A 15,208-nucleotide genomic window follows, 5' to 3' on the forward strand; every position below is an offset into this window, starting at 1 on the left:
AATGGACTGACGCATTCACAAGTCTTCCATGACTTCCAGTATAGCCTTTTTTCTTTTTTAAGTTTTTTAAAATTATTATTAAGGTATCATTGATATACCCTCTTATGAAGGTTTCACTTGAAAGACATTGTGGCTACTACATTCACCCATATGATCAAGTCCCCCCCCCCATCCCAGTGCAGTCACTGTCCATCAGCATAGTGAGATGCCACAGAGTCCCTACTTGTCTTCTCTGTGCCCAGTATAGCCCTTTTTCCTCCTGAGCTTGTGAAGTTTACTATATTATGCCACTTATTCTAAAGTAATAATACTCTTTTATAATTAAGAACCTGCTTTACAGAAGCTGACAGGCACAAACAAATTAATTATAATTAGTATGGATATAATGCTTCATTCCTGGATGTCAGATAGCACAAGATTATTTCAGTCTTTTAATTAAAATAAAAAAGATTGGTATGACAAAATAATGATGGGCATGTATTTAAAAGTGATTTCATTGTATTTCCTAGATGCTTAAAAATAGGGCAGGGCAAGCCACCTGTTAAATCAGGTGGCATTTTCACATATTGTAATGGCACCTAAGATTGGAAATGTATTTCATTCAATGCGCTCTGCTCACTAAATGAATGAATGGAGACTAGTGTCTTGCCAGTGGGTTTCAGCCCGGGCAAGTTCGCTATGGATTCAATGTGACCAAAGAAACTGACAACAACACGTTCTTTGGGGCAAAAGGGTTTGTTACTGGACTTGTTCTCCCGGTGGTAGGTCGAGCACTAGCATCTCTCTCTCTGCCCAGAGCACTGGGCCTGGGCCGAGCTCTCTCTATAGCGTGATAATGGCTTATTGCCTAAAGGTGTGGAAGGGGTAGCCCAGCAACAGGCCAGTTACATCATCAGGCGGTTTAGGTTCAGTGAGGATCCTGGCCGTAGGAACCCCGACTTCCCCACACTAGTGTTTTCATTTTGGAAGTCTCTCTGTAGGACTAGACAAGACCTCACAGATGTTGGCTGTCTCTCCCATAAAGGATGTCAGTTGAAAACAAGAGCTGGGGGCTTCTGGGAACATGAAGACATGATGAAAGTAACCCCAGAAGCATGGCATCTGCCCTCCGCAGTCCTGGCTCCCCACGGCCTCTGGATGGAGTGGCCTCATCTGCCCGCCCAGGAAGGCTGTGGCCTGGCTCTGGCTGGCTAGTCTTTGCTGTCTCTGAAAATCCAGAACACACAGTAACCGAACCATGGCTGTCACATTGGATGTTATCCCACAATTATTCGGAAAAGAAAATCCCCGGTCTGCTGCTCTTCCCAAAGGGGCTGATGGGTGTTTGATTTCGCGTCCTCGTTTGTGAGCTGTGGGTGGCGAGGCCCTGTGTCCTCTGTAGGTTATTCAGAGCTCCACTAAAGGGTTTTTAAAGTGTGTTATTTAGATTTAAAGACAATAAAAAAAAAATAAGCTTCTTTAAGCCATTCTTTTAATTTGGCTGTTAATATTATCCACTGTTAGTGCTGTTGAAACCTTATCACTGAAAACATTATTCTCATATTTTTGGTCCTTTCTAAAACTTTCTTCCAAGACATTGACCTGCATGATCTTTTTCTCCCTCATTTTAATAGCATGATTTTGTGTTCTTGGACATTTCTATTGACTTCTGTCCAATTGGAAGATTGGTTTTTGAGGTAAGAGTTTTTTTGTTGCTGTTATTTAGTAAGTTGGGCAGGGGTAGAAATCTGTCAAAATGTTAAATATTAACCTTTCAAACCTTATATCTTTATTTTGTAGCTATACTGCGATGCATGTCCCAAAACATGTAAAAATTTCCAGGTGTTATGCACAGGAAAAGCAGGGTTTTCGCAAAGTGGCGTCAGACTGCATTACGCAGGCTCAGTCCTTCATCGGGTAGTACGGAGCGGCTGGGTACAAGGAGGGGGTGAGTTCAAAATCTTAAATACAACTTAATGACAGCATCAAATCAAAATATTCAGACTTTGGTTTATCTACCTGTGTGAAATGCATACAGAATTAGGTACATTTAATATTAGATGTTACATATATTTAAAGAATGTTTTATATGGCAAAATGATTAAAATATTCATACTCTTTTTAAAAATGTCCTGATTTTTAAAGTAAACGAATGTAAAATATATCATACATAATATTCCAAAGTGATATAAGGAAGCAGGAAAACATTTTATATCAAAGTGTAAATTTAAGTGCTTACCTAAGTAAATAAGGGTGCTTAGAACATTCAGGGCTTTGAAGGAACTACTAGAGGCAGGAATTTGAAAACAGAATAAATGGAAAGCGACACCCTAAAGACGGCACATAGTCACAGCTGAGGAGTGGGAAGGAAAGCATTTTGGCCTGCATTTGTGCTTTCTTTTCAGAGCAGTGGTTTGAGTTTTTACAGGCCAGGTGCCTGATGAACAGCACAGAATTGAATTTTGGAAGTCTTTTGGGAGATCTCCCATAGGGAACAATTAGGCAGCAATTTAAAAATAATTGGCTTAATGTGGAAGGAGATTTGCTTCCTTGAAGTATGCGGAGGCTAAAATTAATAATGTTTAGTTATTTTTCTGCCATCTGGAACATTCTGAGGTTGATGAGGAGAAAAATGTAGATTTAATCCAAGCACCTTGTATGTAAATCTTTTTCCCTCAGTTTCTTCAAAATGAGATATCACTAATATTGTTATTTAGGCTCATTATTTTTCTACTTTATAGATATGTATATAGAATGTATATACCTACATCAATTAACAAAGAAAAATTTTAAGGTCTGCTTTCTTTTGCTGCATATTGCTATGCCAGTGTAATTGATTCTCATTGGTAAACATTTGGATATTTTTCAGTTTTGTATTAGTATGAAACAGCCACCCACCGTCAGGGTCTCCTGACACTTGGCTCGGTGCTGACCCACTGTGCTGGGCTCCCAGATGCCACGTTCCTTTCTGTTTTGGTTTGGTTTTTGATCAGACCTCTCTCATCACCTCCCCACACCCACTCCTGCCCAGAGCCGAATTTGGGAAAAGTGGGTCATATTCTTTGCTTGTTTATTTCAAGTAAAACTTCCAAGTCGTAAAGTGCACAGATCTTGGGGCATGTTTCCAGTGAGTCAGCAATGGTAAGGATGGTTTGGAAAAAAATCCTGATTACGGATTCAAATCCAAACACACATACGAGTTGTGCCACCTTGGGTGAGGCACTTAGCATCTCTGAATCAGTTTCTTAGTCAGGAAATGGGGATGATCTTAATATCCCAGGCAGCAGTCAGGATGCAGTGACGTGGAATGCTGGAAGTACTCGGCTCTGCGAACATTCCTCTCCCTTCAGATGTCAGGTTCCCAGGGGCTGGGAGTAGATTTTGGAATGCAGGAGCTGATACGGCTTTCATGCTGTGCCTTGGGAAGCCTCCGGGCACTACTGCGTGTCCTCTGGGACCAGAGCCCCGTCCCCCGGTCTGCACTGTCCCCAGCCCGTGTCATCTCCTTCCGCCTCCCTCTCACACTCTCTGCTCCACACACTGGCCTCCTCACTGTTCCGAAGCTCATGGAGCATATGTGCCTTGAGGTCTTCTGCCGTTTCGCCTGGGACACACTCCGCCCGGCTGCTCCCCCAGATATCTCCTTGCCTTTCAGCCCCGATCTGGTTCTGATTTTTGTCCCAAGTTCATCTCCGCAAGGACTTATCCAGTCACCTTATTTGAAACTGCCACCTCCCTCTCCGCACAGCTGCCCTCACCTGCCTCCCTGCCACACTCCTAGGGCCTTGCCCTATTTTCGTAACACTTTTTACCACCAGACATGCCGTTATATATTTCTTAGGTAATCTGTTCAGTGTCTGTTTCTCTTCACTAAACTGTAAGTTCCACAAGGTCAGAGATTTTTATCTATTCCAGAACAGTGCCTGGCATATGGTAGGTGCTAAAAAAATACCTGTTAGAAGAACAAATGAACTAGCAGATAGCTAAACAGGAAATGTACATTCCATTCATTTCTAAGGTACCAAGTCCAAGAAGGCACTGAGCCATCCCGCCACATCGGTAGGATTCTCTCTGTGCGGCGCCCCCAAGGCCTGCTGCCTTCAGAAGGACCTCTTGGGATATAGTTCAGAACATTGTACAGCCCCGACGTCATGTTCCACATAATGACGGTGCGGGTGAAGCTAATGAGAGGGTGCGCGCCGTAAGCACGCGCTGCGCCGTGATAGCGGCCACTAGCGGGGAGCAATGTGCTGCGTCGGGCGCTGCCCCGCGCTCCACCCGCATAATCCAACCCTCAGAACCCCCTGGGAGGCCCATTATTCCTGTCCACACAAGAGAGGAAACAGGCTTGGAGGAGGCAGCTGACATCAAGTTTTAAATCAGAATCATCTGATTTAAAAGTTGACTTTTAACCACTATTCTTACTGCTGAGCTTTGGTCTCAGAGCTATAAAAATAACATCAGATATTTAAGGCTGAATTCAAGGGGGTAGGTGACGGTCCCAAGAAGTATTAAGTACCGACTGAAGTGGTGCCAATACAAAATATTTACCTGGGAGAGCTGAAGCCAAGGTGCACGAGCGATGGTGGCATTGCAGAGGCAGGACAAAGGCGTGTCCCCAGTGTTTGAGTTAGTGGGGGCAGGGACCCACCTGGGCATATTTGCCTGGGCAGTGCAAACGCTGTGATGGGAAGGAGCTGGTGCTGGGGATCGGGCTTAGCCCTCCGCCGCTGCAGCCTGCTCATGAGGGCCACCCAGGGCCGTGACTGAGTCATGGGGGGAGTATAAGGTGGAGTGGGGTTGACTTAAGGTTTGTCAATTACCTTCTGAACCAACTTGTGAATAGTGTAATTTAAATGCTGCATGCCTGCCCTCAATTCTCTCCACCTGTATGCTGTGGCAGCGCATTTCTTTGAAAAAGCACGCGGACTTTCATTCTAGATAAATTACTCCTGGTGAGTTCAAATGGCGCAGTCTTTCCAGAGCTCGCAGTGCCCACGGTGCTCAGGGAGCATGCGCAGGAGAGCAGAGGACGCAGGGGTTTGTGGGAGGCCGGGGCAAGGGCTCGGAGGCTTCGGTTTCCGCGGAGTTGGCTTTGCTCCGCTCTGAGCGGCGAGGAGGTGAAAATACCTCGCACCGGCAGGATTTCTAGGGTAGGGCGCTCCCGAAGCTAGAATATCGCATAATGCAAAACAGGCCGCAGAAAAGAAACCTCATTACATTATAAAGGAACTTCATTTGCACAATACTGGCCAAATAAATCTGTTATAGGTTTCCAAGGAATGAAAATTTGAACATTCGTTCTTTTTAGAGTGTCTGTTTTTATTGTTGTTCTAAGACCTTACTGTTCTTATTTCCCCCTCTCAGTTTAATCTTTCCGTTTTTCTGAAAAGCAAGACTGTCTTGCCACTGGGTTTCAGCCCTGGACAAGTTCACTATGGACTCAGTGAGACTGAAGAAGTGACAGTAGAACGTTCTTGGGGTGAAAGGGTTACACCCAACTTTATGCCCACGGTGGCAGGTCAGTCACTAGAATCCCGTCTGCTCAGAGCGAGTCTTTAGGCAGCAAGCCCGTCTCTGCCTCCGGGCCTCTCCAGCCCCGCAGCCGTCTCAGTCTCTGTCCTCGGCGCTGCCACCACTCCAGCCTCGGCTCTCCCGCAGCCGTGCCACCGTGTCGCCCAGAGCCCTGGGCAGAGCTCTTTATATAGAGTCAGTAATGACGTATTGCCCACACGTGTGCAGTGAGCTACCCAACCAGGGCCAGGTGAGAGTCCTGGCCGCAGGAACCTTCATTTTATCCACAAAGATGGACTGCGGAATGACTTGTGAAGTAAGCAGAACTGATATGAATACATTTGCTTTAAATGTGACCACAATTATAATTTAATTCATCATTTCAGAGGTTTTGCATTATAATTTAACCTACCTCAGAGAGCTACTATGACGGAATGAAATAAAATGGGATCACAAATGTAAAAACGCTTAGCAAATACAAATAAAATGATTAGATTAATATTTTCACACTGTAGATATTGAACGATCATGTAACTTAGTTGAATCACGTAAGTGGAATCATAATTTAAAGCATTTTTCCTGTCATTACTATATTCTCTTTTTTAGTCTCAGAATTCTTATGTTTGCTTGCCATTATTTCTCAGATATAGTAGCTGGAAAAGGAGATGGGGGAGAGTCAATTTATGGACCAACATTTGAAGGTATGCATCTTTCAATTTTGTCTGTCATATATTAGTTGATTATTCAAATCTAAAGGACTGGAGAATTCACAGCTCCAAATAAGATAGTATTTGGAATAACAGACTAAAAGTACACCTACTAAAAGTGGGAGTTAAAAATGGACTAGCAGCACCCTGGTCCAGTTGGGAACAGCCTTGTATGCCTATTATTTTTCAGTTGCCTGATTATATTATTTTTGTTAGGATAAATCCCTAGAATTAGTATTATAGGGTCAGAGGGAGTTTGTATTTTTAAGGCTTGTAATATACTATGTTCACACTTAGAGCTGGTACTTGTGCCAAGGCCTTGGGTTGCACTGCTGTTTGCAGACTTCTCGAAAACAGACACAGCCAGACATTGTGAGCCTTCTATTGGTTGAACACACCACCCAAGGGACGGGCTGACCAATGAGCCTCTGGACCCAGCCGCCAGTTTGCAATAAATCAAGCCAGTTCTGCCCTAATGTGGTTTTAAAATCTCTGCACTATGCAAAATCCTATTAAGACTGCTGTTGGGGGTCCTAGGGAAGATGGTGGAGGTGGTGGTGGTATAGTTTTTGAATTTTTTCAAATTCCAATGATTAAACAAAAATAATTAGATAGAAAGACTAAAAGTCCGTGGACAACATCTACAACAAAACTAGGTGACGAGGTATCTACCTGAACTGCAAAACTCAGACAAGTAGGACACACTACCAACAGCTCTGAAACCCGCATGGGAGAAAGTAGGGCATCCGGCAGGCCTGGGAATGGAACCCCAAATAGCCCATCACGGGGAGTGCAGGGGGCCCTAGAAAGGTCTGGAGGGGCTGGAGCGCTCTAACCTCCAGGACCTCCCCAGACTGGTCTGACGAGGCTCTCCCAGAACTGGCCCGCTCTGAGAAGGAACTGACTAGAATAGGATCGGAGCCCTGCAGGATGGGGCAGCCGTGATCAGAGGGGATGGGAACAGAGCCCGGAGGTCAGCACGCACGCACGCAGCCGTGGTGTGGAACTGCGCGAAAACAGCGCAGGAGGGACTTTGAGATTGTTGCATATGGAATGTGGGAAAAAGTAAGTGAGCAATTATAGGATAGTCTAATTTTATCACTTCCTGTGTCCTTGAGAACCAGGATTTTCAATGTGAGAGAAAGAAGAGAGATGAAACAGGACAGAGGGTAATAAGTAAACTATTCTGTAATCCTGAATTTATATATATATATATATCTGTTCACTGAACTGGTCTGCAAACAGCGACCCACCCAGTAGCAATACACACTCCTAGCATTTAGATTGTTGTTTCAAAATGTCATTTCTCAGTTAAAGAAACCAGGTTCCTGGGAGAAATGGCAGATTCCAGTTATATTCCAGTGAAATGAGCCTGGAACCTCACGTGCAGTCGTGCTGTCGAACAACTGAGCACTGGTAATGAGTCGCTAGGGTCATGCCAGGCCTTGGGTTGCACTGCTGTTTGCAGACTTCTCGAAAACAGACACAGCCAGACATCGTGAGCCTTCTATTGGTTGAACACACCACCCAAGGGACGGGGCTGACCAATGAGCCTCTGGACCCAGCCGCCAGTTTGCAATAAATCAAACCAGTTCTGCCCTAATGTGGTTTTAAAATCTCTGCACTATGCAAAATCCACAGGACTTATGGCAAAAATGAGGTAGAGTCTTCCTCAGTGACACACTGCAGTATAAGACAGGAACCTTATAAAAACTGTGACACACATCCCGTTAAAAAATGGGCAGGCGATCCGAACATACACTTCTCCAAAGAAGAAATTCAGATGGCTAACAGGCACATGAAAAGATGCCCCACATCACTAATCAGAGAAATGCAAATTAAAACCACAATGAGGTATCACCTCACACCAGTAAGGATGGCCACCATCCAAAAGACAAACAACAACAAATGTTGGTGAGGTTGTGGAGAAAGGGGAACCCTCCTACACTGCTGGTGGGAATGTAAATTAGTTCAACCATTGTGGAAAGCAGTATGGAGGTTCCTCAAAAAACTCAAAATAGAAATACCATTTGACCCAGGAATTCCGCTCCTAGGAATTTAACCTAAGAATGCAGCAGCCCAGTTTGAAAAAGACAGATGCAACCCTATGTTTATTGCAGCACTATTTACAATAGCCAAGAATTGGAAGCAACCTAAGTGTCCATCAGTGGATGAATGGATAAAGAAGAGGTGGTACATATACACAATGGAGTATTATTCAGCCATAAGAAGAAAACAAATCCTACCATTTGCAACAACATGGATGGAGCTAGAGGGTATTATGCTCAGTGAAATAAGCAGGTGGAAAAAGACAAGTATCAAATGATTTCACTCATCTGTGGAGCATAAGAACAAGGAAAAAACCTGAAGGAACAAAACAGCAGCAGAATCACAGAACCCAAGAATGAACTAACAGTTACCAAAGGGAAAGGGACTGGGGAGGGTGGGTGGGAAGGGAGGGATAAGGTGGGGGAAAGAAAAGGGGCCTTACGATTAGCAGACATAATGTAGGGGGAGCAGGGGAAAGGCAGTATATACAGAGAAGACAAGTAGTGACTCTACAGCATCTTACTATGCTGATGGACAGTGACTGTAATGGGGTATGTTGGGGGGACTTGGTGATGGGGGGAGTCTAGAAACATAATGTTGCTCATGTAATTGTAGAGTAATGATACCAAAAAAAAAAAACTATAACACAGTTTACATGCATCGTATGGTCAAGAAACACGTAATGGCTGTAGTAAATGCAGCACTCTGCCCCGCAGACCTGACATGCACGGAGGGGCCGCCTGTGAGTGGTACTGCTGTGGTGGAGGACGGGTCCCTGCAGGTGGACGCAAGTTCTGACACCTGATGTGGGCGGATGTGGCTCAGAACTCAGTGACGGAGGTCTGGTAGATGTCTGAGGCGTGTGTGTCCCTGTGCAGCTCTGTTCACCTGGTGTTTCTCCTGGAGGGAACTGCCTATAAGCAGGGGTGGGAGTCCTTATGCTCAAGTCCTTCCTTAATATATCAGTCAAGTTGAAACAAATTTGCATTTTTCAACACAAATATCATGGCCCAGCTGACAGCACAGAGAACAGAGAAGCATTCTGGGCTGCACGTGTGTGCGATCGGCAACCTGCAGACCCGGAGGAATTAAGTAGCTCAGGGTCACTAGCAGACAAAGCACGAGGCAAAGGAGCATTGGTCGAACCTGCTCTTTAAAGGAGACTGAAAAGGCAAAACAAGGCTTTTAAAATGGGAAGGCCGCCCACCCCACGAAGCCTGGGGTTGGCCTTCTCGGCCTGAGTGGTGGACGAAGGGTGTTTGTCCATCTCCCCACCTAATGATAACTCTGCATTTATTTTCTGTGGCTTTTTGTGTCTCTATTTTAATACAATAAAAAGTTTTTTAAAATAGTAATATTGAGCCGGTGGAAAAGTGAAGGGAATTTTTATCAAATGAAAGCACTCCAGGGACACAATTCATTTGTTCGTTCATAAAACAAACCTCTCAGTTGCCTCCACGGGGCTAGGACCTTAGGAAACAAAGGTGGGACATCAGGTTTCCACCCTCAATGGTTTTGTGGTTTTGGGCTGCCAGATGTTAAAACATAGACCACTAGTGCTAAGAAGGAACCGAGCGGTGGGGAAGGGGACGGGGGCCTGGGAGAGCGGGCGGCGGGGGCCCAGGGCAGCTTTTGAGCTGGGTCTTAAAATAAGCCATTGCAGGTGGAGAAAGGGTGTTCCTGGAATGTGTTCTGGCTCCCTCGTTCCGGACGAGACTCCCCGCGCCCTCCCCCCACCCTGCCCGACCCCGAGGCCATGACTGCCTCACCCAGGAACCTCTTGGAGGCGCGGACTCCGAGCTTGGGCCTCCGTCTGAAAAGTGTCTTTCAAATTGTTGCAAATCTCAAAAAATTTTCCAATGTATTTACTGAAAAAAGTCTGTTGAGTGGACTCATGTCTTTCAGACTTATGTTGCTCAAGGATCAACTGTAGCTCCTTATCCCAGTCGGACATGGGTGTGTGTTGGTGGGGGGGAGTGGTTGTTGATTTAAGGGTCAGGTTCTTCCTAACCTCAAAAAGATGATGTGAGCAGACTACATTTTTTATGTAACTCAGAAGTGTCAAGCTCGATACTCACACTCGGATGGCCGTGGGCATTTAACAAGTATTTATTGGATGAACAAATGTTGAATTAAACCTTGGGTTTTCATTCTCGATTTTAATATTGTTCCTTGGGTGAAAATATTTCTATCTCTACTGATGTAAATATATAGTATTAGGATAGCCGTTTTTTAGTAAAGCTTTTCCAAAGAAAAAATTTTAAACTTTTTATCTTGAACTGTACCATGCCGTCGGCTCCCGTGTTTTAGTGACAGCGTGCTCTGCGGGGCACGGCTGGGGGACCGCCCCGCTCCCCACGTGCGTGGGGGAAGCAGGTGCCAGCAGCCCGTCCTGGCGCAGCTCGTGTCGGGTTTATGTGGGCAGGGTCACCGCGGCGTGTGGTTCTGGGCCGAGGCCCTGGCAGTGACTGTGGGAGGACAGGGAGGGGAGGGATGGCTCCGCCGCCCCCCCAGTGGGCATCCTGTTCCACGTCAGCATTCTGTGCCCACAGAATCCAGGGCATCATCGCTCAGAGTCACACGTTTTTATCACGTCCACACAGTTTGAATTTGTAAGTCAGGACCACCTAGACCTTTGAAAGTCCCCTAGAGCCACAGTTTCCCAGCTGTTCTGTAAGGATCCCCCCACGGGGGGCTGAGAGGTGTTAAGGTCCAGGCCGTTTTCTCTGTTTTGTACGTGGGCTTTCACACAGGCAGCATTTCTGCAACAGGTGCTACAATTAACTGCTTTAAAAATTATCCCACAATCACCGAATTTTTTATGAAAATGTTACAGCTCTAAGTTTTCTTTCCTCTTACAGAATTTAAGAGAAATTAATCATAATATTTAAGAGCAATGACAAATACCATTTTGTTAAAATGGAATCTTTGGACAGATTTCTATTCCAGGCAATTTTCCTTGAAGTTGGTGGGGTATTTCTCTATTCCACTGAAATGAATATGGAGCATCAATGTGATTATATGGCCTTGGTTGTATGAAAACACCTCACTCACATTTAATAAGATTTCAGAGGTCTTTTTTCACTTTGCAATTTAACAATCTAAAAGTAACTACAGCGCATCTATGGCTTAATTGCTTAGTTGGCTTAGCTTGTAAACTTAAAATAACAGTGATTGCAGCTTAAGAAAATTTTATTGACAGTTACTAGTCACATCTCTCCATAGTTCCCAGAAATGGATAAAGTTGCTGAATTAAAACATTTACTGAAATTCTCTTCCACCACCTCCTTTTGTGTTCTGAGTTTGGGGGCAAATCTGACTTCGTCCTGGGGAGGGTCCTTCCTGAAGACAGCGGCCTGATAACCACCATCTGCCCTTTTACTCGTTAAGCCGCCCTAAGAAAAACCACTTCCCAAAAAATCTTGGTCAATCAACATAAGGTTTGAGATTCAAATTTATTTAAAGACTACCAAAAATAAGCATAAACTAATTTCCTTTCCTCACTAACATGTAGGGCCACACATATGCCAGGTAATATGCTAGGAGGCCCTGGGGGTAAAATGATAAAGGAATGAGGTCCCTGCCTTTGCCTGCTAGAGAGGAAACCACCACAAGGGGGTAAAAAGACTACATGGGGTCGTCAGAGGTGCTGTGAGGGGCAGAGTCACGTCTGTGAAAGCCTCCTCGGAGGATGTATTTTTAACTGATGTTGGTTGTTTGAATAAAACACTACTGCCCGAATAGTACAAGGAGGGCTGCTGACTTTTACTTCTAAACAAAGCATGCGCCTCCTTTTACGTCATCGATTTAAAGTGCTCCCCTCTACATTATTTTTTTAGCACACTGTTTTTAGCTATGGTTATAATAAACTAAAGGTAAATGATCAAATAGTTCTAAGACTTTACAGCTTTTTTAAACAGCCCAGATGAATGAAAGGAAAATGAAACAAACAATATTTACAGTGTGGAATGAATTGATAGATGTGGCTAAGAGCCTTGTTACCAAGGGCCCTGTGTGTGCTCTATGTGTTACAATTGAGAGAATAGAGATATTTTCATGACTTAACTGTTTGTTGTCTTTTTTAGATGAAAACTTTTCAGTTCCTCATAATAAAAGGGGAGTTCTCGGAATGGTCAACAAAGGCCGTCACAGCAACGCATCACAATTCTACATCACACTGCAGCCGGCTCCCTACCTCGATAGAAAATATGTGGCTTTTGGGTACGTATGTTGTAGGTTTGTCTGTATAGTGTTCATATAAGTAAAAATGTGACTCAGAAAGATTTAGGTGATTATGGTATGAAGTCTGTGGGTAATGAAAGATAGAACTTACAAGCAAAAGTATTACAAATGTGGACAAATGTGGAAAAGATATTTCATAAGAAGCTTGCTACCTATAAAAAACACAGAAACCATTTAGGCACAGCCATTATAATGTTCTGTCTAAGCATCTATCCATCCATCCTTCTTATCTTTAGTCTCAAGGACATCGGCAATTTTTTGTTTGTTTGTTTTTTGTTTTTTGTTTTCATTAATCTACAATTACATGAAGAACATTATGTTTACTGGGCTCCCCCCTTCACCAAGTCCCCCCCACATACCCCTTCACAGTCACTGTCCATCAGCGTAGTAAGATGGACATTAGCAATTTTTGGTTGCTATAAATAATGCCGTAATGCTTAATAGTGTAGATATATTTATGTGGTGAGATGATATCAGCAAGATGCTTACAGGCACGTGGACCTACAGTGGGCAGTGAATGCGTTCTTCTTTGCTCCAGCGTCTCATGTCCACACGCTGGCTGAAATCAATGTAAGCTGAAGCTAACGTCTTCCCTGACGTGATGTAAAGTATGAGAAATTTTCTGAGTAGGTATTCCAGCCATTCCATAGGGTTAATTACTGACTCTTTATCCCATGAAGAAGTTTCATGACAGTGTTAATTTTAACCACAATTATTCCTTCAGTGCAATGCAGGTGGCATTTCCGCGTTGAAAAAACAAAGTATATTTTCATCTGTAGGAGATTTCTCTGAAGAGATGGTTTTATATTAATAGATGCATGACCTAAAAATATGTGTTGTTCTTCATTTTTCCTGGTCCTAATAAACTCTATTCTGATTTTGAAAATGCATACTTCAACTATTTTTAAATCCAAATAACCCCATAGTTTCTTGGGTCATTTAAATATCTTCCTGTTATCTTGCTGATACTATCTCTACCTTCAACTACATGCTTAGTTGATCCTTTATATCTTTCCAAAAGGTACTTCTCTTGAACATAAACGTGACTACTTACAACATGCAATGCCTTCTCTGTGGTGCCCACCCCAGATGCAGTGCCCCATCTAGTGTGACATTCCAGGACCTTCCCTGACAGGCCCCACATCTGTCCTCAGCCCGCACCTCTGAAAGCTCCCGTTTGTTTGGCCAGCATTTTCTTAGGTCTTACCCTCCATCAGTCGCGGTCCTCGGTCCCGGGAAGGACCGCTGCGACACAGTCCTTGCCCTTCGGGCACTGGCACCTAGTGTGTTAGCCAGCCAGCAGCCGGAGGGCAGGACACCCAGGCTATGCCATTCCGTAACATGTGCTCTGGGGGTGTGGAGGGGGGCAAGACAGAGCCCTCCAGCTCCTTTCATAAAAGCAGAGCAGGTGCTCACGGGTGGCAGTGCAGGGGAGGAGGGCTTCGGCCCCTGGTGGCGGCTCTTTTCCATGGGATTCACCTTCCTTGAGGGGAATCTCACTAAATGTGGGTGTCACCACAACACCGGTCTTGGGAGGCTGCTGCACCTCTTCCATTGTTCTAGTCCAGTGTGGTCTCCATTTATCCCTCAAATCTCCAAATCACAGCCGAGCATGGGCTGAAACATTTAAACAAGCCCTTCTGGAGCACTAGAGAAGAAGCAAAGGGCAAGTCTGTCATAGGCGACTAGGCGATCTGGTGGAGTGTGGTGCCCCACGGACACCTTCCTTCCCAGGCGTGGGGCCGCCTCTAGTGGAAGCTGCTTTCTCTCCTGTCCTCTCAGAGCATCCCCAGCTTTACCTGAGCTTCTGGAAGCCCAGACATGGTTGGTGAGGTCCAGAGAGGTACAGCAGGTTCCTGTCTGAGACGGACCCTCCTTCTGAGCCCTAGACTCTGGTACCTGAACTGACCCCTTCTTCAGGTAGATGCCACTGGGAGCACCCCACGGGGGAGACTGCATCACCCACTGTCTTGCCTTCTGGTTTCAGAGGGAAAGATACCAAAATACAAGCCTGGAAGATTCCCCTTCCTGCATACACAGAAGGGGAGTCTCTTGGGGCAGGGGGAATTACTTTCATTCCAGGAACCCCTGAATGGGGGGGTGAGTCATGGAAAGCTTTATGGGAAGGTGGGCTCAGTATTGAAGTCAGGCAGAAGTTAGCTGGGTGAAGAAGGGTGGCATCAAAATGAGCAAACTCAGTCTTAGGAGAGTGGAGAGCCCTCTCAGGCAGGGGCTGAGGGGTGCAGGAGCGCCTTCTCCACATGTCATTGGGTCTGGCAAGGGCTTACTGCCCGGGAAGCTCAGAGAGAGTGCAGGCCGGAGAAGAGGAGCCGGCCAGGGCCCAGCGGGCTGGGGTGCGGGGCTGCTGAGCACGGACCCCCACCCACAGCGATGGGAAGCCATGGGCAAATTTTAAGTTGGGAGCCACCTGACCAGCTTCTCATTTTGAAAAAAATCTTAGCAGAGGCGAGGAATTATCTGACAAAGGATGGAAACAGGTGGGAAGGCTGGTAATAGGCCGCAAAGAAATCCTGTTCCGAGACACTGGCGGTACTGATGAGCAGGGGACACTTAGAGAACTCAGGAGCTGCTGGAAGTCAGATTCAGCAGGACTTACTGACTATTGGGATGGTGTGGTGAGGTCCTGGGGACAGTCTAGAAGAGGAGAGCCTAGTGTGACTTAGCACAGACATGCAAATTTACTCCAATCTGTGCTG

The 15,208-nt window shown here is 45.3% G+C and overlaps 1 protein-coding gene across 7 annotated transcripts in view; it reads left to right on the top strand.

Annotated features, from left to right (window-relative positions):
- Positions 1–15,208, top strand: part of PPIL6 (peptidylprolyl isomerase like 6) — a 28,053-nt gene that overhangs the window by 8,986 nt on the left and 3,859 nt on the right. For 5 of the 7 annotated variants that reach the window (XM_073220809.1, XM_017661029.3, XM_017661026.3 and 2 more), the window contains 4 exons: positions 1,614–1,676; positions 1,780–1,927; positions 6,138–6,194; positions 12,335–12,470. In XM_073220809.1, the coding sequence (XP_073076910.1) occupies positions 1,614–1,676; positions 1,780–1,927; positions 6,138–6,194; positions 12,335–12,470 (404 nt within the window). Of the gene's footprint in view, positions 1–1,613; positions 1,677–1,779; positions 1,928–6,137; positions 6,195–12,334; positions 12,471–14,273; positions 14,421–15,208 lie in introns of those variants that run through there. The other 2 variants (XM_073220807.1, XM_073220808.1) reach the window with 2 other exon arrangements.

This window comes from Manis javanica, chromosome 13 (genome assembly GCF_040802235.1).
Source record: "Manis javanica isolate MJ-LG chromosome 13, MJ_LKY, whole genome shotgun sequence".
In the NCBI taxonomy this organism is placed as follows: domain Eukaryota; kingdom Metazoa; phylum Chordata; class Mammalia; order Pholidota; family Manidae; genus Manis; species Manis javanica.